Source organism: Trachurus japonicus, chromosome 4, assembly GCF_045865225.1.
Source record: "Trachurus japonicus isolate A0001 chromosome 4, Traja_1.0".
In the NCBI taxonomy this organism is placed as follows: Eukaryota; Metazoa; Chordata; class Actinopteri; order Carangiformes; family Carangidae; genus Trachurus; species Trachurus japonicus.
Genome location: NC_140910.1, coordinates 13,325,398 through 13,346,072, shown reverse-complemented (window position 1 = coordinate 13,346,072; position 20,675 = coordinate 13,325,398). Strand labels below are relative to the sequence as shown.

The window sequence follows — 20,675 nt, the reverse complement described above, 5'->3', positions numbered from 1 at the left end:
TTCACATCCCATTGGCATCTCCTACTAACTGACAAGTGCAACTCTATAGTTCATATAATGAAGGGCGAAGAGGTACAAGTATGCATCAGTTTGAGACAACGTGCATGGTGCTTTCCATTTCAGACACTCTGTTGTACACCTCTTTTTCAAACAAGCACAAGCAGCACAAATTGCATCTCTACACCCTGAAGATAGGGCAGGTAAGGCCATTTCAACATTTGCCGAGGACTTGTTAAAACCAAGTACTGGAACCAATCAGAATGCAGGTAACACTGCATTCGTCACGCAGCTCACAATATGAGAGGGGCTGAACACTGTGCACACTGTGCACAAGGCGGGACATGGCGGGTAAACGTGCCCCAACCAGGGATCATTATGACATCACAGCTCCTGTCAATCAGTTCATCAATATCATTCAGATTACTGTCAGAGGTCCATTCAGTCATCAATAAAGGCAACAGGACTGGAAACTCAGTCCGCTTCTCTTTCTACTCCACCGTCATCTGTCTCCTCCTCTCTGCATTCATCACTCTTCTATTACAAGAAAAGTTATTATTCAGCTACAAAGACATCACAGGACAAAAGAAGAAAGTACATTTCAATATCAGAATACTGTTGGAGGTCAGGAGTTTGGCTGCTCCCACAACAATGTGCAAAAACCTGTCGTTGTAAAGAGCGGAGGCCACTTGGGGTCGCTGTATCACTCTGTCACAGGCATCACTAGTCAAAAGTTTAGTCTCACTGGCACAGCAGTCACGCTACACATCCATGCTCCATGTTAAGGCCTGACAAAGGGATGGCTCCCTTTAGGAGGAGACTCAAAATGGCAAATTAAAGTCAAAGCAGAGCTTTTCAAAAGTCTTCAGCTCATGGGATCCATCTGTTCCTTCTTGAATCCAGTGAATCCTCCTCAAGCCAATTTGTCCATCCAGCCTCTCCTCCTCAAACCCAACACTTCATGTCCAGTTCACGCCCTCTATTGTCCTGGGTTAGTGGCATCAGGGCAAACTGCAGGGCCACAACGGTCCGGTCACAGTGTAACTTTGCTGAGTCGAAGCGACAGGCTCGAGCGTTGCTGGGTTCGAGGGAGTGTGGAAATACACCGGCTTCTCAGCTGGACCGGTCGACCTGCTGAACCACGCACCCGCAGCAGGAAGTCAAAGTTAGCTGAGGTGTTCATGGCGTAAAATACGTTGGCATTGTCTGGTATCACCAGCTCTGGGAGACAAAGAAGATGGAGAGCACTCTTTAGTGTTTGTGGTTCATGTTACCAGCACTACATGGGTCATTGGTGGTTCATTAAGTTTGGAAAACAGCTGATTAGTGGGATAAATTACAATAATAATGATGCTGAATTGCAAATAAAGACTCATCACTTTATAATAACTGCTGCAGCAGCTTCACTGTTACTGACAATATACCTTGAAATAATATGGTCTATGAAAGATGTAATGTAAGGAAAATGAGCACAAAGCCTCAACTCAGAGAAAAGACCATTAACTAGAAAACTCTGGCTGAGAATATGTAGATGTGATAATTGGAAAGGTACAAATGCATTCAGAATGATCACCCCAGACCTTTAAAGATCCCAGAAGAATCCAAGTGTGAAAAATATTAATGAGGCTCATTTGGAAAGTAGAGCCGAGTTTTACCTCTCTCCTCCGAAATGACTTGTACCAGCTCGTATCCCTCCTCTGGCTCCACCTCCAGGTTGTGCTTCGCCATGGCTCTAGAGATTACAGCTGGAGTCTTGTCCTGATTGGTCAACTGTTTAGGTGAGAAAATGCAATCAGACAGGGTTTAACCAGGATCTTCCGTTTTAAATCTGTAAGTCCACTACAAACTCATATTTACTCACCAGTATGCTCTTGTAGAGATTTCCGTTGCCCTGTTCAAGACTGACTCTTATGATGCATGCATCCTGGGCCTGGGTGTTATAAGCTGGGGTTTGGCTTGGGGAGCTCGGAGACATGGGTGTGAGGGAGACGGAGCGTCTGTGGGTGCACGGGGCCCCGGGGAGGGAGGGGGATGCAGGGGTCATGGAGACGCTGGCTGTGGACGAGTTGGTGTCCATGGAGTGGAGTGAGTTACAAGAGGAGGATTCTGATAGCTGGGGAAACATAAAGGAAGTCACGTATAAACAGATGAAACTATAACTCCATCATTGTGCTTCACAAAAACATAGAAACTCTGATAATCTGTTTTCATTTTTCAGCTATTTGACACACAAGTAAACAGAAATACTGAAACAAAGTCACACATGCCTAAAGATAAATAAATAAAACTGTTTTTCATAAACAGTACAAAGTTTCAGTAGTTTCAGTAAGGGACTGTCCAAAAATTTGAAGTAGGGTAATTATGTTTTTCTTTTTTTTTTGTCTAAGTTTATTCTGTGGGGGGTGGGGTAATGGGGGTGGAGACTTCTTGCATTATTCCCCAATGGCATTTATGAATGTAAAGAAATTAAAATACAAATATTTCGATATATTTCAGGTCTTTTGTTATTACATCATTTTCTCAAAGACTGTTATTGATAAACTATGTTGTAATTAACATCATTGTTGGCCATGGTTGTACTTTTTTTTGGTGGCCATGTAAAAAATATTATTCCATTTACATTCATAATTTATGTTTTGCACATATTGAACAATTAATTTCTAGGTGCCAATTAAAAAATCTTACATTATTTCAACATATTTAGAGGAGAAAAAAAGGAGAAAATATTAATAACACTGGGAGAGGGCCTGCTGTTTCAGCCCTCCTCACAACAATCATTTTTGTACCTAAGCATGACTTCATGAAACACCTTTTCTTAATGTCACAACCAACCTTGTTTTGTTGGGAGTCGGAGGTGTGAGTCGGGGCGGTGAGTCCTTCACTGTCTGAGGGGCTGCTGGAGTCACTGGAGGACACACTGACCGAGTCCATGCTCTCCCCTGAGCTGCCAGTAGGAGGCGATCTCGGCGTCTCCCTGACTGGAGAACTGGCTGCACTATTGTCAGTTCCAAGAAACAGCCTGGAAAGTAGGGGAAGTCAGTTATTAGATAATAAAATAAATAGGTCACAGCAATGTGGTGCTTGAATACGACATCGTCCAATATGACACGTCTGAGCCAAGGAAAAGTATTTTCGACTCGATTTCAGCCGCTAGGTTCTATTAACATGTATCTGCTGGGTGTACTCACAGACTCAGTCTCTTCACCATGCTTTTTCGTGGTTTAGGTGAAGTTGGACTGCTGTCGCCAAGACCCTCAATCTCGCAGGACAAGGCGTAACTGCAAGAAAGAACATAAACAATAAACCCCTGAACATTACGAGGTAGAATCAAGTCATGTGTTCAGTGGTTTTGGGGATCATGAATTCACAGAGAGAAAGAAAGTGAATGTGTGAGAGTGCAACAGAATGAGGGAGAAAATGAAAGCTACCAGAGCAAAAACAACAAGCACAATAGATCAGTAGGGAGCAAAGACATGACATGAGCGAAGACAGCAGGGAGAAGCCAGGAGAACGGAGAGAAAGAGGCTTCTATTGTGTGCTGGTTAACAATGGATCCAACAGACCATGACCTCATGCACTAATTTGCTTGTTATCTATTGAAAAACGGTGCAATCAAGAGAGAAGGTGTTGTGTACCTTTCCTCCTCGCTGAGCTGAGGCTGGCTCTTAAACCAGCGGAGGAAAGTCGGCTCTGCGGTCAGACAGTAGCTGTTGCAAGCCGACTGGAGCAGCTTGATCTGAGCTATCACCTCAAACTCCTAGCAGATGCGGAGAAGAAGAAGTCGCCAACGTTAGATGGGTTTCACTTCAAACGTCTCACCGTGCTGTAATGGTCTCGGTGTGTAATCATGTCTGATTGCAGCTGCTACACTCACCCTGCGTCTCTTCTCAAAGTTGATCAGACCACCCTGCGGAGGACACAAAGAGCACGCTGTCAGACCCTGAACATCACATACCAGTGGCTGCTTAGACAAACAGCATTAGGTGCACCACTCCAAAAATGGACCGACAAAATTCCTCACGCACTCATGGAAACTTACGCCCCAGTTACTGACAGCGGTTACACAGACAGACTCTCAGATCTGCAGAGTTGTGTAAACTCGCAGACACATGCTCTCAAGTATCGAAACACGCACACAAGCGTAAAAGACACACACACATATAATCAGCAGGTGTTGAGGGTTTTTTTTTACCTCTACTAGGTCGGGCAGGGCTGTATCCAGCATGGTTAGATCAGTGAGGAAAGTCCCTAAGTATGGTATCGTGCCCTGCATTGCTCCCTGTGAACAAAGAGTTATTTGATTACTTTAACAACCACGTAAATTCACTGAGATGCCACAATAAAAGTCTGAGATTTATTTACGCTGTGGTCCTCGCAGATGGCAAAACGGGTTTGTAAAATACAACACAGGCTTAATGTAGGTACAGCACATACTGCATTGAGTAAACAAAGTTAAGCATGCGGCTTCATCATACTGGAGAGGCTAGAACTCACTTTACAGTACATTGCTTTGGAGGAATGTGTTGTTTAAAATTATAAAGCTCCATTTTAGCTGTCTTTGAAAATAGATCCATTTGTCTGGCACTGGTCGTCAAAGCTCTTAGTCTTTGTCTCACCATTTCCCTCTGCAGCTGGAGTCTCTTGTGGGTGCGTTTCTGGTGCTCCTTGGCACAGCTCTCCAGACTGGCAAACTTTGAAGTGCCTTCCTGTGGAGCAAACAGAAAAAATAGCTTCAGTCCTTCAGATTTTTAGAGAGAGAATGAAAGAATCTTTCCAGATCAAGTCTCAAGGCTGTGGAAACAACATCTACAATTTCAAACTGGGATTTTCTTTTCTTTTTTTAAGAGATGACGCTTTCCCTCGCACATGAAATAGCTGGTGAAGTTCAAACTCACCCTCATGAGTAGCTCTCTGCTGGTCAGGTAGTTGTTGTGGTCTGAGAAAATGTCCGACAGCTCCTCAAAGGTCTGCATGCTGTCTCTGTGTGGAGGACAGATTCAACGTCAGGTTGTGATATTGGGCACAGCGGCTGCAATAAACACTGAGGAGATGCTGATGGATTCTGCCAAAATGCTAATTCTTCCATCGAAAAACCCGCTGAGATTATCTGCATAGTTGAGGAATTGGAGGCTTACTTGTGCACACAGGCCCATGCTCTTTTCAGCCGGTACAGAGGATTGGACTGCAGTGCCGACACGATGGCTCGCAGAGATGAGAAGTTTTTGCGTATCCGACACTCCTGTTGAAAGAAAATACAAGTCAGTCACAACTTCCCTCATACTTTCTCTATATTTTCTCTATATCAACTTGTCTGCGTGTCTGCGTGCTTCTGCCCACCTGAGCGATGTCTATCCATCGCTGGATGACCCGCGCTCTGGCGTGCGGTCTGATCTGTTTGTGTTTCAGCACCGTGCTGACCACGCAGGCCGCCACGGCGTTGAACTGAGTAATGGTGGCACGGATGGTGGGGGCACTGTGCTTGTTGTGCTTCTTGTCCCTCTGAGACCAGATGGAGCCCAGGCAGTGGTGGGGTACGACCTTTTTAAACAGTAGCTGGAGCAGGAGGAAAAAGGCTGGTGTTAGTAACTTATGACGACACCGGAGAAACACGCACGGGGCCGGGGACGTAACCTGTGTAAATCTTTCACCCTCCTACGCAACACACACACCGCCAGTCCTCCCCCCGTGTGTGTCCGTCTCATTTCCCTCAACTTACCGCATCCATGTAGGTCAGCTGCTCGGCCACCAGGTCCGCGTCGAACGACAGGAAGTCCTCCTGGACCTCGATCTCCACTTCTTCCTCTTCCCCCAGGCAAAAAGAACTGTTGCCATGGAAACCAGCTGAAAGCAGAGCAACAGGATTAATTCAATATGTGCATTTTTGCACTGTTTTGGAATCAAGTAGGAAAATGGATTTCGGTTCACAGTTTACATTTTTATTGTTGCCCTCTAACTATAATTTTTGGTGATTTAAGAGACAATGCAGAAGGAAAATACCTGAATAATATTATTAGTATGGTGGGAAAAGCCTTGATTTTCCGAGCTACAAAAAGACAACAATTGAATCTAGAAAGCTTCAAAATATTCCTGAAATTTCAGTGGTCACTCGAAAAAGACATTAGCAGAAATAAAGAACAAAGTGTAATCTTTGAGGGTGAAGGTTGGTCTTTATCCTAAAATGGTGATAATTGTAATGGAGGGCCGTTTTACTTTCTTTCTACCATTATTATTATTTTTTTTTTCCTTTTTCTTCACCTTTATTGTGTTTTTGTTGTTGTTGTTATTGTTAATGTTGTTAATGCTACTGTGTTTGTGTTTGTGGTTGATGTTGCTGCTTATTTTTGTCGTTCTTTATGGTTTGGTTTTACTGTTGATCGTGTTTATTTGTTTGTAATTGTAGATTTGCAGCAATGATTTTGATTTTGTGAAAATAAAAAAAAAGATTTCTAAAAAAAAAAAAAATGCATTTTGATAGTGCTGGAGAGATCATGAAACTACACGTTAACAAAATGTGTTTTAAAAGACAGTTTGTTGTTTACCATCAGTGTCATCCGTGTTGGCTTGACTCTGCAGCTGCTCCAGCAGACCCTCTGCCCGCCTCAGGGCCTCGGACCCCGGCAGGGCCTTGCGCAGGTAGCCCATCAGCCTGTGGAGACAGGGGTAGTCAGGGTGCTCCTGGAAGTCTTCAGGACACTGATCCAGCCAGGCACGTAGGATGGACGCCAAGGCACTGTGGAGACATCTGAATGTTAAGAGAGCTAGCAGTGATGTGGAGGAGGTAAATCGTAAAATGTTATCTATAGAAAGCTCTTTGAATGGAAGGGATGACATGGACTTATAAAAACTCACTTTCTGATGGCTCCACTGGTTTCAGAGCCCTGGCATCTCTCTGTGCCTTGTCCATTTTCCTCCACGCAGCCATACCTGCAGCACAGAACAAGCATATTTAAAACCACTAAATCATATAATCGCTACATTATCCTGGCTTTATATGAAACACCTCGACTCAGGCTACCTGTCCAGCAGAAGCTGCAGTACAGTCTGTGTGCTGGTGAAGGCTCTGTAGGTGGACAGGAAGATGGAGGTGTAGGTGAGGTCGTTGTCTCCAAATGCCGTCAGTAATGTCTCTACCAGCCGTTCCAGTGTTCCAGCGCGGATACTGCGGATTTTGCAGGTCTCCAGCTGGCTCACTGTGTGGCCAGGAGGCAGACGATCCCCCTCCGCCTGAAAACACACATATTTTCACACCGTTAAACCAGGGTGAACCGAGGTATACTCCGATCCTTTACAACGGCAGATGCTGCTTTCGTTTGTGCATGTAGGTACATATTTATTCTTATACTGTTGTTTGACATCTGGATACATTTGGGCACTGAGAATAGGTACACTCCAAACTGTTGAATAATAGGAGTGAGAGACTATTCAATAGAAGACAAAAAAAGATGGATGGAGGGAGGAAGCAGCGAGGACAATCGTGACCTATATTTAATTCCGATTTCTCCAGATGTGTCCGACAATTGTGTCCGCAGGGAAATACAGTGAGTGGTTAAAAAAACGGGCAGGGAGAGAGAAGATGAAGAGGTGGCACCAGCATGGAAAGAGAGGGAGGGAGAAAGAGAGAGAGAGAGACCTTGGTGAAGTTAGCACGCTACAACAGGAAACTTTCCAATCTGCTTTTAATCACAGCGGGCCCCTCCTCCACCGTCCCTCCAGACACAGAGGACGACAGCAGCAGAGCTACGTTCTCCCAGCACTGCCCTCTGATAACAGCTCGGCACACACACACACACACACACACACACACTCAAAACGAAACGAAATATGGTTATTCATCTGTGTGAGGTGACGCATCGCACAGTCACCCACAAGCCCCATTTACAAAACACTCAAATTTACTGACTTTGTGACCAAATCTACTACACACACACACACACACAACAACACACACACTCCAAACTCTACGCAGGGCGTGGGCCCTACAAGCCCACTGATTGTAATTGCAGTTACTCACTCACAATCGAGTGTTTATAGTAAATATACTGACGTCTCAATAGGGATCGCTCTATATTCTACTCCACAAACACTGCTGCTGTATAAAGCACACACATTGTTTTCATTAGCTCTTATACAGTCGGCAGCTCATGTCGTTGTCAATATATCAATACAGTCTCGGAGCTGTTATCTATTTATTCTTTCATGTGCCAATCTCCATCCACCATGTCGAGCACAAAGAGACAAACAAACCAACAACACAAGATCCTGATTTTTCTTGTAAACAAAGAAAACTCCCAAATATCTGAGTTGTGTTTCTGTTCTCAAGCTGAGAGAGCTCCTGGGAGAATCTAAGGACCCCTAATTGGACCTTCTGTGCAGGATAATAATACACTATAACATCTTATTAAGCCGATATAAACAGCGCAGCGCAGGAAACAGTAAGGCCTCATATGCACTGAAAGAAAATGCACAACTCAAGGAAAAGCCTTTAATACCCCCCCCCCCCTTTTTTTTTTTTTTTGTCATACCAGCGTTTCATAAAACACTGCTGTACAAAGGAACTAGCAGTTTTGCTGGCAGCCGGGAAAGTCAGGAAATCACATGCTTTGGCTAAACAGTGCAGGTCTGGTGAAACTGTTGATTTTCAGCAGGCGACTAAATAGGTGTTGTCTAAACTGGGAGATTTATAACTCAAAATGTTAAAACAAAAACATCCTGGGTGGTGCACAATGCTGCGAGAGACGCCCCACAATTGAAAGACACAGTGCAGTTTCAAACAATAGAGATTAGGTTCTTCTGTTTTTCAGCTCTGCAGGACGCACACGAGCCACTGGATTGCTTTTATAAACCATCCACACGTGATGAGTTCCACATCAGAGGCTTTTTACAGTTTGCATTTCTCACCGCAACAGGTTGGGAAAGTGGAAAAAAGAAAGGTTTTGATATGCATAGTCTGCCTCACTGATGGTTTTGGAGTTGACTCATCATGTGCCCCTTGGAAAACTGCTCCATCAGCTGTGATTCTGCCAGAAGGGCTTACTCACCCCCAGCCATCTTGCTCCCTTGTTGGCCGCCTGTTGAATCTGAACCCTCTTCAGTGTCACATTGTAGATGGCTCCTTCCTCGACTTCCTCCCCCCAGTCCTGCACCGAGCTCTGCAAAGGAGAGAGGAGGGAAAATGTTAAGAGTTGCGTTTAGGATATAAAGAGACAACAGTTTCCTGTAAGTTAACTGCTACTTCCACAACAAGTGTCATTTTTATAGTTTTGCAAAAAAAGTAATTTACCCCTTTTGGAAACGTGTAGACGAGAAAAGCAGATGGCAGAATGAGAAAAACAAAGAAACACGACCACAGCACTCAAACAAACTAGGAAGAGAAGAACTGAGGTGCAGTAAAACATCAAGCGAGACCAGCTCCCCAACCCCCACCACCGCTGCAGCCTGCCAGGCCTCCCTCCCTCATTCCCTCCCCGTCTTTACTCCCTCTTTTATTCCCTATCCATCTCTTTCACCGTGTCTCTTGAGCTGAAGTCAGAGCTGGACTGCTTTCCTGGAGCTCCGAAAAGCTTGAGATAAGAGCCAGAATGGATGCCGCCTCTCAAACAAACCCCTACTTAGTAAAAATTTGCATCACTTTTTCTCTCTGTTGATTCGTCTTTGTCTGTTTGTCTGCATAATTATACAAGCCAAGAGAGCTTGATTACAAATCTGTGTCTCAAGAGCTCAACCACACTTAAATCAACTTGTAAGACTGAGTGGATTTGTGCTCATCTTGCAGGCATGGGCCCATATGTACTGTGTCTGTCTCTGGTTGTAAATCACTGACAAACAGCAGAGAGCATAAACAAACACAGGGAGCAGAGACAAATTAAAATACAAAACTCCAGCTCAGACAGAGCGAGAGAGCGTGAGTTCTGCTGAGACATCAACATACGGAGACAAAAACAGAGGCAGGGAGACAGCGAAGGAGAGGGACTGGCCAAATATAAACACCACGCATGCAGTATTATGGCCAAGTCTTCACACACACACACACACACATGCAGGCAGCAGCAGCAGCCAAGATCACTCTCACTTGTCCCCACTTTCATTTACACAGCTCAGTGGCAAAGTCCAAACTATTCCCCCAAACAGAAGGGACGGCAAAAGAAAAAGGTCAGGGGTCAAAGTCGCCTTTAACAGGCTCAATAGACGGTCCAGGAGGCTAGTGGCACTCAGCCATGACTGAACCGTGTTTGGGTTTGAACAGAAACATGTGATGCAGAAATGAAAAGAAAGCTCTCCAACTGAAAACACAAAGAGGAGAAAGGAGTGAGAGGATGAATTAAAAAAAAGGAAAAGATGGGATTTTCACAGGCTTTGACGGGTGAAAGCAGCAACCATGTGCGTGAAACATCTACATGCCCCATCCCCAAAAGAGCCCTTTTTTCAGCATTGTGTCCCATGGTCAGCAACATGTCTCTGGGTTTTTTAGCTTCTGCTGCTGCTGGCCGCCGGCTGGATGGCTGGCGCAGAGACAGATAAATACATCAGTGCATGAGTCATGCAGTCCACACACTCCCAAAACAATAGCGGGAGGTCTCTGTGCTGGCCGGCCCAGGCTGCTGAGTTCACAGTCTGCACACACACACACACACACACATACACACAGCCTGCTTTTTGTCAGACACAGAGCTGGAGATGTTTTTCAGAGCAAAAGAAAAGAGGGGGGGAAAAAAAGGGAGAGAAAAGCTCTGCTCACTTTATGCACCAAGAGTTTAAAGCTTATTGCGAGACAAAGTTCCATGAGCTTGCATGAAAATGGAAATCAAAACAGTCTGTCACAGTGATGTTTCCATCCACCAGGGGAGAAAGAAACAATAAAGTATATTTACCACGGGAAACCTGGCAGAGTATTATTATGGGATGGGTTTCCACAGAATACCAGCTTATCAAATGCTGCTGGGTGAGGTGTAAACAGGAGATGAGCTGTTTGTTTACTCTCTGCGTGACAACTTGGACAGAAGATGCTCACTACGTGCAGAGGGAGGAGGACACTGAGGACAGCAGAGAGGACAATATAGCTGGACGTCCCCAGCTCAAATAGAGCTAATCTGCCTATCATCCCATCAGCTGCGTGTGAAACAATACTCCCAGGATAACAACAACAGTGGTGTTGAGTCTTTGGCGCTGATCTGTTGGCTTTTGTGCTTTCCTCGCCTGAGCCCAGCTGGGTCCCGTGGAGAGACACTGATGGCCCCGGGGCCTCGCCAATTGTATCCCCCTCCCCACCACCACCACCACCACTCTGTTTCACTCCAGAGTTTTCATATCCATCATCATGGAGGGGAGAGTTAGCGGATCGAGTTGTTGTTTTATTATTAGTATTACACCCCCTTGCTCCCTTGCCCACCAAACTTTGCACGGCATCTTTACGCACCAGCAATGTGGGTTAAACTGGATTTAAAGCCTTGGGAAAACAATTAAAACTCAATGTTCGGCTGAACCCCCTCCTCCTCCTCCTCCTCCTCCTCCTCCTCTTCCCCCCTTTATCCGCTACTTTCCCAAGCCTGCAAACACCCCCTCCTCCTTTCTCTCCCCCAATTCCCTCTTTAACCTCTCGCCGCCCCCCTCCTTACTCTGCAAAACCACGAACTCAACAGCAGTGCACGAATCACGAGAGGGTTTTGTTATTGTTATTGTTGTGTTGTTATTTTACCATTTTAGTTTTCCAGGCGAACTTCATGGTGAGCTTTTCTTTCATGATCCGGGGACAGCATCAGAGCTCGGAGATAATCCGACAAGAAGAAAAAAAGAAAAAAGAAGGAGAAGGAGAAGAAGTGTTCCTTTTTTTGTGGGAAAACAAAATCCAAGGTCCTCGCTGTAAAATGAGATTTGTTCTCCTTCACCACGCGCACACACACTTTCACACACTCTCTCTCACACACTTCGGTCCGCTCCTCTTCAAACTCCAGATCCTCCTCTCTGACTGTCAATAGGCTCTCCCCTCTTCTACTGAATTAGCAAACTCCTCCCACTCGCCCTCACAACAGTCCTGCTCAAACTCCTCCTCCCCTTCTTCTCTTTTTGTGCGACTTCCCTCAAACCTACAACAACGTGCGTACATACGGACGCAAGGCTGTGATTTGTGTTTGCGCAACTCATCAAGAACATAAATCTGAGAAATTCATACAGCAAACGACTGACTTTTACAACGTGTTTATTAATCTTTGACTGTGTATTACTTTAAAACAGATGAATGACTTAAAACATGCCCAAGTTTGATTTTATTGGGATGTATTTTTTTCTAAAGCAGAACAAAGGGTTTTTTTTTTTTCTGGTGATGAGATGGACATAAATAACCATATGCAGTACTACAATGTAGAAAATGGTTTCTAATTGCCGTAATGTTTTAATAAACCAACATCTGATCTGAATTTATTCTCATTTTCATTATTTGCTTATAGTTTAAATTATTGTTTTTACTCAAACAAAACTCACATGACCATAAACACAATAAAAGAGTTATTGGCCACTGTGAGGGTCCTTACTGAGTGTGAAGAAATTCCCTCACAACATGACTCAAACACCACAGATATCAGAAAATGTTATACCTCCTCCTCAAGTGTGAACTCTCATGGTAAATTTATCTGAAGTAAAAAAAAACAGCAGTCTTTTCAGTCAAATCCAGTCTGAATCTTAAAGTCGGTCCTTTTAGTGTAAACGGCCTCACAGTCCACTGTGTGGGACAATACAAGGAAGGCCGTAGATGCCGTCACCAGCACTGTGCATTGAGGAGAATAGGCTTATGTGTGTGTCTGTGTGTGTGAGAGAGAATGGGCAACACTGTGTTCCTCTGTGAATGCGCCTTCACACGTACTCAAACAACCCACTTGTGAATAAAGGAGAATATATGAATCAAGCGCCCACTTTGTGTGGGGTCTTTTTCTACAAAGTTGTATCGTAAACATGTATCAACTGTGAATAAGCATGCGGTTCATTCATTTATAAGTCCAGTAAGTCAGCTGAGCAAATGCCAAACTACTGATCCAGAGTCATCAGGAAGAGACAGTAAGAAACCTCATGATACTTCATATTGTTGTCTGGATGGGAGAGATGGTGGACCTGCTGTGTGTGTGTGTGTACGTGAAATGTCTACCCACTCTTCTTGCTCCCATAACACCAACACGTAACCCCCAACGTCACACTCAGCGTCACTGAATGTTACAAGCAGCAGGGTGCACCCACACACAAACAAGTCAAGGTGCCCACTTTTGTCATCATTGCTCCCTGCCAGCTTTGCATGGAGTGCACCCAGAGGCCAGGGAAGCCTTTCCTCCGTCAGCATGTGTTTATCAAACGTAATGTTTTTTATCAGTTTTTCCCCTTATTGCTGACCGTTCATCATGCTGCGTATCTGGCCGGGCTCCAGTTCCCAGGCCGAGCTGCCCCGGTGTCCGCCGGGGTCCACGGAGCTCTGAGAAGCCCAGAGGGGCAGTGGGAAGGTTGTGGCCCCACGCGACCTCCAGCTCTATCCCAGGGGGATCGGAGTGTTGGTCTCACAGTGGGAGCGATGTCATATTTCAGGGCAAACAAGACGTCTGACAAATGTGACAGCTGTTGCCCTGTGAGATGGATGAGCAGATGAGTACACACAACTTTCAACTTGAGATCAAAACGTGAAATGTATTCTCTTTCTGTGGGGTCCAAGTCCACAGAAGTAAAATCAGTCAGTGGTATCATAAGGGACCTGTTCTGCCGTTTCGGCCAGAAATCAGAAAATGTCAAAGCTGTTTTTAGGTATTTTGTTCCACATCCTTAGTGACTTTCAAATTAAGCCAAGTTAAAAGAATAGTTTGACATTTTAGAAAATTTGCCAGAAAAATAATTAAACTGCACCCAGTTGGCTTAGCGTGGCACATAGACTATAGGGACAAGAGTAAACAGCTAGCGTGAGTCTCAGCATGGTAACAATATCTGCCAACCAGCACCTCTAAAACTCATTGAGAAACACAATGTATCTGGTGTATTTAAGTCACACAAAAAGAGAAGTGAGTGTTTCATTGTCAGTGTCGGCCACCTCATGGTGACAAGACTCTGAGAAGTTACTGCTGCTGTAAAAGAGACAGTCCAGCACTAAACACATTTTTACTCATCTGTAAGAAATTGACTTATTCAGACTGATTGAATGAATTATGAATTTAATACATAAGGCTTTAAATTAATTGACAGTGTTTGTTTAGTGTTAACTGGAATTTTCAAGGTCAACACCCGAGGCTTCGTTTTCTATCTTTCAGGTTTTATAACAAGTTAATTGAGCTAATTGTTGCTACTTATAGCCTATTCTGTTTTCATGAGTTAGTGTGTGTAACTGTTGTGAAACAAAACCACAATATTTCACACTGATGTGTTGCCTGAAGTTCAACTGTGATTTATGAGTGAGTGGCATCTTTATGTGTCTATATTTGAAAATCTATCACATTATGCATGATATTCCTGCACTACAACACAGGGTGATCCTCATTCCAAGATTTCCTTCCTCTTGGAAAACTAATGACGCAGTCACACTTAGGAAAGCCCTTGACGAACAGGTCAAAGCTGTTTTTTTTTGTTTTTTGTAATGGGTTCCTGCCATTACAGGACTTCCTAGGCAGGCTCTTCTCTCTGTTCGACAAAGTCCGAACAGGGAGCTATAGAGCAGAAACAGAAACAGGACAAAAACAGGAGGAGCACTGCTCACTCTGTTATTGCACCAGTGTGGGGAAAAACGCACATTCCAGGAAATCTCCCACTTCCTGCCTCCAGCCTCCTGACTCCAGCGAGTCCTGCTGTCCTCATACCTGACTGGCTGGGGAGCCTCTCTGGCCTGGAGCATGGGTCATAAATGCAGACCAATAAGAAAATGGAGGAGAGGAGAGGAGAGGAGAGGAGAGGAGAGGAGAAAAAAACACTATGGATCACAGGACTATAAAATAAGACCAAGCCACAAACACCTAGACAACACATCTCCGCATGTTTAATGTCTCAATGTTTACTCCCAAGATAAGAAGGTCATGCAGCCAAGAAAGTGTAGGACGCTGTTGAGATTAACTTGAAAGGACATTATCTCTCCTGTGAGTGTGTGAGGGAGAGACAGAGACAGAGACAGAGACAGGCGGGGGAGAGTTCACAGCACAGTCAGAAACTGAGAGGATCCATACTGGCTGAGAGACAAGCGTGATGCAACTGAACCATCTCGTACGCTTCCAGAGAAGGAGTGATTTCATATATCAGACCGGACAGAGACGCAGTGCTTTTCCTCTCTGCTGGAAACACATAAACAAAGGAAGGGAGACTCATCATTTCACCCAGTGCGAGGAGTATCAGCTGTGAGTGCAGCCAAATACTCCAGTGGAAAGTCATTGTGTAGAAATTTAAAATTAAGGAGGTCTTTCCTGCTGCAATATCTGGACCAAATGTGCCTGTACGTTTGTTCTCTGTTAGACATTTTGTTTTTTTCACTCGTTTTTTTGGGTCAAGTGTTTGTTCAGTTGTGTGTGTGTTGTGTGCACGCGCACGGGGCAGCATGTCCACTTGTGTTTCACTGTATGTTTGAGTGTGGTTAGTGGGTTTGTGTTTCCAAAGCATACTGCCCAGTAGAGGGCAGAGTTCATAAACCGCTGGGTTTATCCAGAGTCAGCAGAGGTTTTAGTCCAGACCAGGCCAGAGCAACAAAACCCAAGAGGGTTTGGATTTATGGTGTAGGGTCAGGAAGATCTGCTATCACTCAATGAACCTCAGCATGAGACCATCAAAGTAGCTTAAATAGGTCATTTAAGAGCAGTGAAGCAGCAGCGGTGCACTCAGCAGATGAGTGTTTCAATCCAGTAGTAACAACAATGACAATAGAGATGTGTAAGGACATGTCAGGTCATCTCATAACACACACAGCTGCATCTTCTCTCTCCGTGTCTCATTCGGTCAACTGAGCCCTTTGTTTAAACAGCCACATTAAAGCCCCGTCTGCCTCTCTCCTTCTCTTATGTCATGTCTCTGCTCCTAAGATCTATTGTCCTGGCTGTTGTTGAGCTCTCCCACTCTCTCTCTCCATCTCCTCCCTCTCTCTCTCCCTCTTTCTGTGTGTGTGTGTGTGTGTGTGTGTGTGGATGGGTGACATCATTAGTTTCCAGTAAAGTCCAGAGCTGTAGACAGAGACCCCTCCTCCTCCTCTGCACTTCACATCCGCAGAGACACATGTTTCAAGGAGCAGTTTGTTCAATTCAGGTGTTTTAGATTTTTTTTTAATCTAATTTGTCAAATGGTGGCATGAAACTGCATGAAACTGTGAAACATTATTCTAGCTTATTTGCGAATTTTAATTTTTTACACCCTACTTGTCGCAGAGATAATCCTCGGAGGTGTTTTCAGGTGTCTCTGCATTTAGAGGAGTTACGATAAATGAGACAAATCCCAGCACACGGAGACGCACACACACACACACACACACACACACACACACACACACATACACACACACCCTTTCATGGGGCCCCAACTCTGACCCCCCTCTAGATCTAAGCCCTGCTAAGCCTTGAATGAATCAGTCTGGACTGGCTCGGTTGTCTGTCTGACCCCCCTCCTGCTAATGAGAGCCGGACCATCTGTTGCCCAACAGATACACGCTACACTAAAGTACACTACACTCAAGTTGTCACATACGCAACAAAAACAACACACACCACCGACTGAAGCCAGTGACACGCTGGTGGCAATGCTGCCTCGCCAAAAATCTGAAATCGCACCAAGAAGCTACAGCAGCAGACACAAGTCGTCACATCAGTGTGTATATAATAAAACAAATTCAACCATTGTCCTGTTTCAAGTTTCACCTTATGAACTGTTGGTTAAGAGCTCACTGTAAGAAAGCATCTCATTTCTGGTGTGGTGCTTGTTTTCATACTGAGAGACATTTTGAGCCTGTCTGCACTTCTGTAAGTGTTAAAGTGAAGTGTGAAGCATGTGCATCATAGGAAACGAAACTGTGCAAGTGATGCACACAGCAACACACATCGCAGCTGTTTCAAAAGAAAGAGGCAGTAGCTCAAAAACAAGCATCAATAACACCAAGTTACCATAACACCAAGTGACATATAAGAGTACTATTTACTCTGCGAAGACAATATGGACGCAAGTATGGTAGCACAGATACTGTGTCGTATATGTGTAACATATCCGGGTGTTTTTTATTTTATTTTATTTTTTTATAACTTTTATTTATCAAATGCCAGACAGTCATAAAGTACATAAGTACATACAAATAGTATCCTTTCTTTTTCTTTTTATAACATTCAATGAACTTAAATGAACTAATATCCGGCTGTTTAACGTATACAGGGTATACTTCTTCCTCTTTCATTGTTTTTGACCTTGGCACTGTCAGTGATCTGCTGACCCGAAGATTGTGTTAGTGCTGACCACTCATATTAATAACTGGACAACAGCAAGCCCACAGCTTTACACACTAATACCACTTACACACACACACACACACACACACACATATCTGAACACACACGTGCCCGCTAATACATGCAGTCCTGGTCATATGTCTTGACTAATGCTGCGTGTCCTGGTTGAGCGGGAAAAGAAAAAGAAGTGTGTGTATGTGTGTGTGCGTGTGCATGTGCGTGTGGTGTGGTGAGGGCACCTTGCCACACACACATGAGCACACACGCAGGCACAGGCATAAAGCTGCCAAACCATCTAAATCAAAACCAATCTAAATCAAAGATCTGCAGCAGCATATTGCCTTCTGCCTACTCCCATCCCACACACACACAAGCAAACACGTGCGAACACACACACACACACAGGCCACCACAAAGCACACACCCATCTCCATATGGTGTGATGCGCTTCTGCCCCAGTTGAGCGATCTGCTCCTGTGGTGTTGTTGATCTGGGATGGACGCTCGGGTGACAGGGACAATGCCTGCAGTATTGACTTTTCACACCAGTCCTATTATGTGACCTAATTAGGCCCAAGATCACAATACGAACTTCTACAGAGCAGCAGGCAACCGCACAACTTGACACTCTGTGGGGTCACCCAAGTGTGTAAACATCATCTTAAGTGGTGGACTGAATGAGAGGATGATGGAGACCTGGATTTCAAAGAAAAGAGAAGTCTGGTAGTTTGTGAATTGTGAAATCTGAGACAATAGTATGGACAGATATGAGTGGTCAGGAGTCCATTACTGTCTCTCCAGCTGTGTGCTGTATTGTCTGTGTTTACTGATGTCTGCCGCTGTAAAATGTATCAATATGTCAGACTTAACTCACACAGCCGGAAAAAAAAACCAGGCCAAAAGCTGCAGAACTCGTCTTAGCCAGATGAATGAATCACAAACTGTTGAAATCGTTGTCAAGTCGTCAAAACACATGACGAGCAAGAAGCTAAGAAAAAAAAAAAAGAAATTTAGGAATGGAAACACTGAGACGTCACAGAGCATCAGCCTGAAACGTGCACTTCTCTGTTCAAAAAGACAAGAAAGAGGAAGAAGGAGTGCTAACTCAGCTATCTCATTTTTTTCAATGGAAAACACGCCATCATCGAAACTCTCTTTGCCCCCCCCCTCCTTCCTTTGTCCCTGTTTTCCCTGCAGAAAGTCACTTCTGCATTTCCAGAGAACAAGGTTATTGAACTGCCCGCTGTTTATTGTAAACAGCGGGTGTGAGGGAGCGGTTAATATTCCCTCTGCTGGAGTTTTAATTGATTGGCCTGCAGCTTAATTATATTGCCCTATCAGTGATGTAGAGAGTGAGGGGTCTAAAGGAAGACTGCACACTTCAAACGCAGTTAAAGCAGTAAAATGTACTGTGATAACCCACAGATAGCTGTTGACACTCTCACTTCTGTGCAGCTGGGTTCAAACCCAGTCATCTCCAAACCCTGAATAACACAGGTTTGAGTGTTAATGTTTTTTTTTTGTTTGTTTTTTTTCACAAAATACAAAAATATGAAGCATTCATCTCAGTGTTAGTTGCTCCAACCTCCTGTCAACCACTTTGTCCTTTTACTTGTGTGTTCATGTGGGAGTCTCACTGTCCTCAGTGGACTGCTGATAATGGCCGACACCTCAGCACTCCTCGTTCGTCACTGACCTGAACTGTGGACCTGACTTCTGTCTAGAACTGCACAGCAGGGTCATTACACAGAGGTAATGAGTCCAATCTCTGATTTTATGATTGATTTCATAATGTCATGCAGATAGGTAAAAAGTCAGTGGAGTAGGGACACATGAAGGCAGTAAAGTCAAAGTCTCAGTCCTGTGAGCCAACCAGGCCAGCTGATGGACCTGAACGTGGAGGGGTCGTACAATTATTGCTTTTTAGCACAAGAACGGTGCAAGCACAGTCTGTGTAAGCACTTATTTGTGAACCTGCAACAAATAGCAAGAACCAAATGCCTCATTTGTGATACTCAAAGAAATCTCACATTATGTTTAATGATTACGCCAAGGATGTTTTTTTCTTCTCCTTGTATAACTTTACAGAAGCTATTTACCCCCTCTTTAAAATATACAGCCTTACTGCCCTCTGTATAGCCCAGCAGTTAGGACAATCACAACTCAATACTGTAAAAACAGTCACATGGAATTAACCTCTGGCATCCAGAGTTGATTCCTGTATGTTGAACCTCGCAGCATGCAGAGAGCACGAGCGTCTGCGAGCTAACCTCCAGTCTTCTTACCCCTGGAAACAATTGGCGGAAACAGTGCTGTGAGATGGGAGAGATCCCGCCAGCCAGGATGTCAGATAGGCAGCGAGGGGGATGATCTCCCAGCACACACACACACACAGAGGCACCACCAGTGTGTGTGTGTGCATGTGACAGTGTGTGACAGAAACTTACACAGATGAGCTACATAACCATGAAATGAAACACATATAGGGTTAGTTTATGTATAATAGAGAAGTGAGGTAATAAACAGAGCCCTGATGGCAGTTTTGGAGCTGTTTGAGATTCAGTGTCTTGCTCAAGGACACTTCAGCAGGCCGGTCTACAGACCTCAGCCTCAATTCTCCCTGCCTCATTTGTATAAATACCAAAAATATTTTCACTTTGGCCACAACACAAGTGTGCACATAAAAACAATTAGCCACAACTAAGCTGGAATAAGCCGCGGCTGCAGGTTTGTTTGCTGATAATCATGCTGCAGTGAGGAATCTGCGAACTCACAGACGAATTACTGTAAAAACAGGCAAACGACAAGAAATTCTGACCTGAATCATAAGGTAAAGAACAATTTCAGTCACGCTGCAGCTTCTGGCTGACACAGTCATTATGACTTCTCAAGTAAAGTGAGTAATGCCTTCACTGTGAACTCTGACCAGTCAACAACACACAAACACACACATAAATGCACGCACACACACACATGCACACACAGCAATAAGCGGTAGTTAACAGTGAATTGCGATTACTGCCTTTCATAAGAGGTCAGCTGTCCTCTTGTCTGTGCCACCAAGGTTACTGTCTAGTTTGCGTTATTGCATAAAGTTTTGCTGAGTAGGGGTCAAACAGAGGAACTGAGAAAATACGGGACAATTTATGGTGAATTCACAAAACCACTCGCTGATCTGAATTGATCAAAATAATATGCATTGGTTTTAGTTTTAGTTTTTATTTGGTTTTAAAATGACTCTCATTTTCTGTTGATATTC

General features: G+C 44.3%; 1 protein-coding gene across 2 annotated transcripts in view; it reads right to left on the bottom strand.

The window, feature by feature from the left end:
* Positions 1 to 142: 142 nt before the first annotated feature.
* Positions 143 to 20,675, bottom strand: part of rgl1 (ral guanine nucleotide dissociation stimulator-like 1) — a 21,649-nt gene continuing 1,116 nt past the window's right edge. Inside the window, exons 1-18 of one of the 2 annotated variants that reach the window (XM_085774087.1) lie at positions 11,690 to 11,957; positions 9,036 to 9,146; positions 7,013 to 7,221; positions 6,847 to 6,921; positions 6,537 to 6,727; positions 5,714 to 5,838; positions 5,335 to 5,550; positions 5,133 to 5,236; positions 4,893 to 4,977; positions 4,614 to 4,703; positions 4,190 to 4,276; positions 3,872 to 3,904; positions 3,633 to 3,754; positions 3,186 to 3,275; positions 2,830 to 3,016; positions 1,859 to 2,110; positions 1,653 to 1,767; positions 143 to 1,218 (exon numbers count right to left, since the gene is read on the bottom strand). In XM_085774087.1, the coding sequence (XP_085630213.1) occupies positions 1,031 to 1,218; positions 1,653 to 1,767; positions 1,859 to 2,110; positions 2,830 to 3,016; positions 3,186 to 3,275; positions 3,633 to 3,754; positions 3,872 to 3,904; positions 4,190 to 4,276; positions 4,614 to 4,703; positions 4,893 to 4,977; positions 5,133 to 5,236; positions 5,335 to 5,550; positions 5,714 to 5,838; positions 6,537 to 6,727; positions 6,847 to 6,921; positions 7,013 to 7,221; positions 9,036 to 9,146; positions 11,690 to 11,734 (2,325 nt within the window). In that variant the 5' untranslated portion in view covers positions 11,735 to 11,957 and the 3' untranslated portion in view covers positions 143 to 1,030. Of the gene's footprint in view, positions 1,219 to 1,652; positions 1,768 to 1,858; positions 2,111 to 2,829; positions 3,017 to 3,185; positions 3,276 to 3,632; positions 3,755 to 3,871; positions 3,905 to 4,189; positions 4,277 to 4,613; positions 4,704 to 4,892; positions 4,978 to 5,132; positions 5,237 to 5,334; positions 5,551 to 5,713; positions 5,839 to 6,536; positions 6,728 to 6,846; positions 6,922 to 7,012; positions 7,222 to 9,035; positions 9,147 to 11,689; positions 11,958 to 20,675 lie in introns of those variants that run through there. The other variant, XM_085774085.1, reaches the window with a different exon arrangement.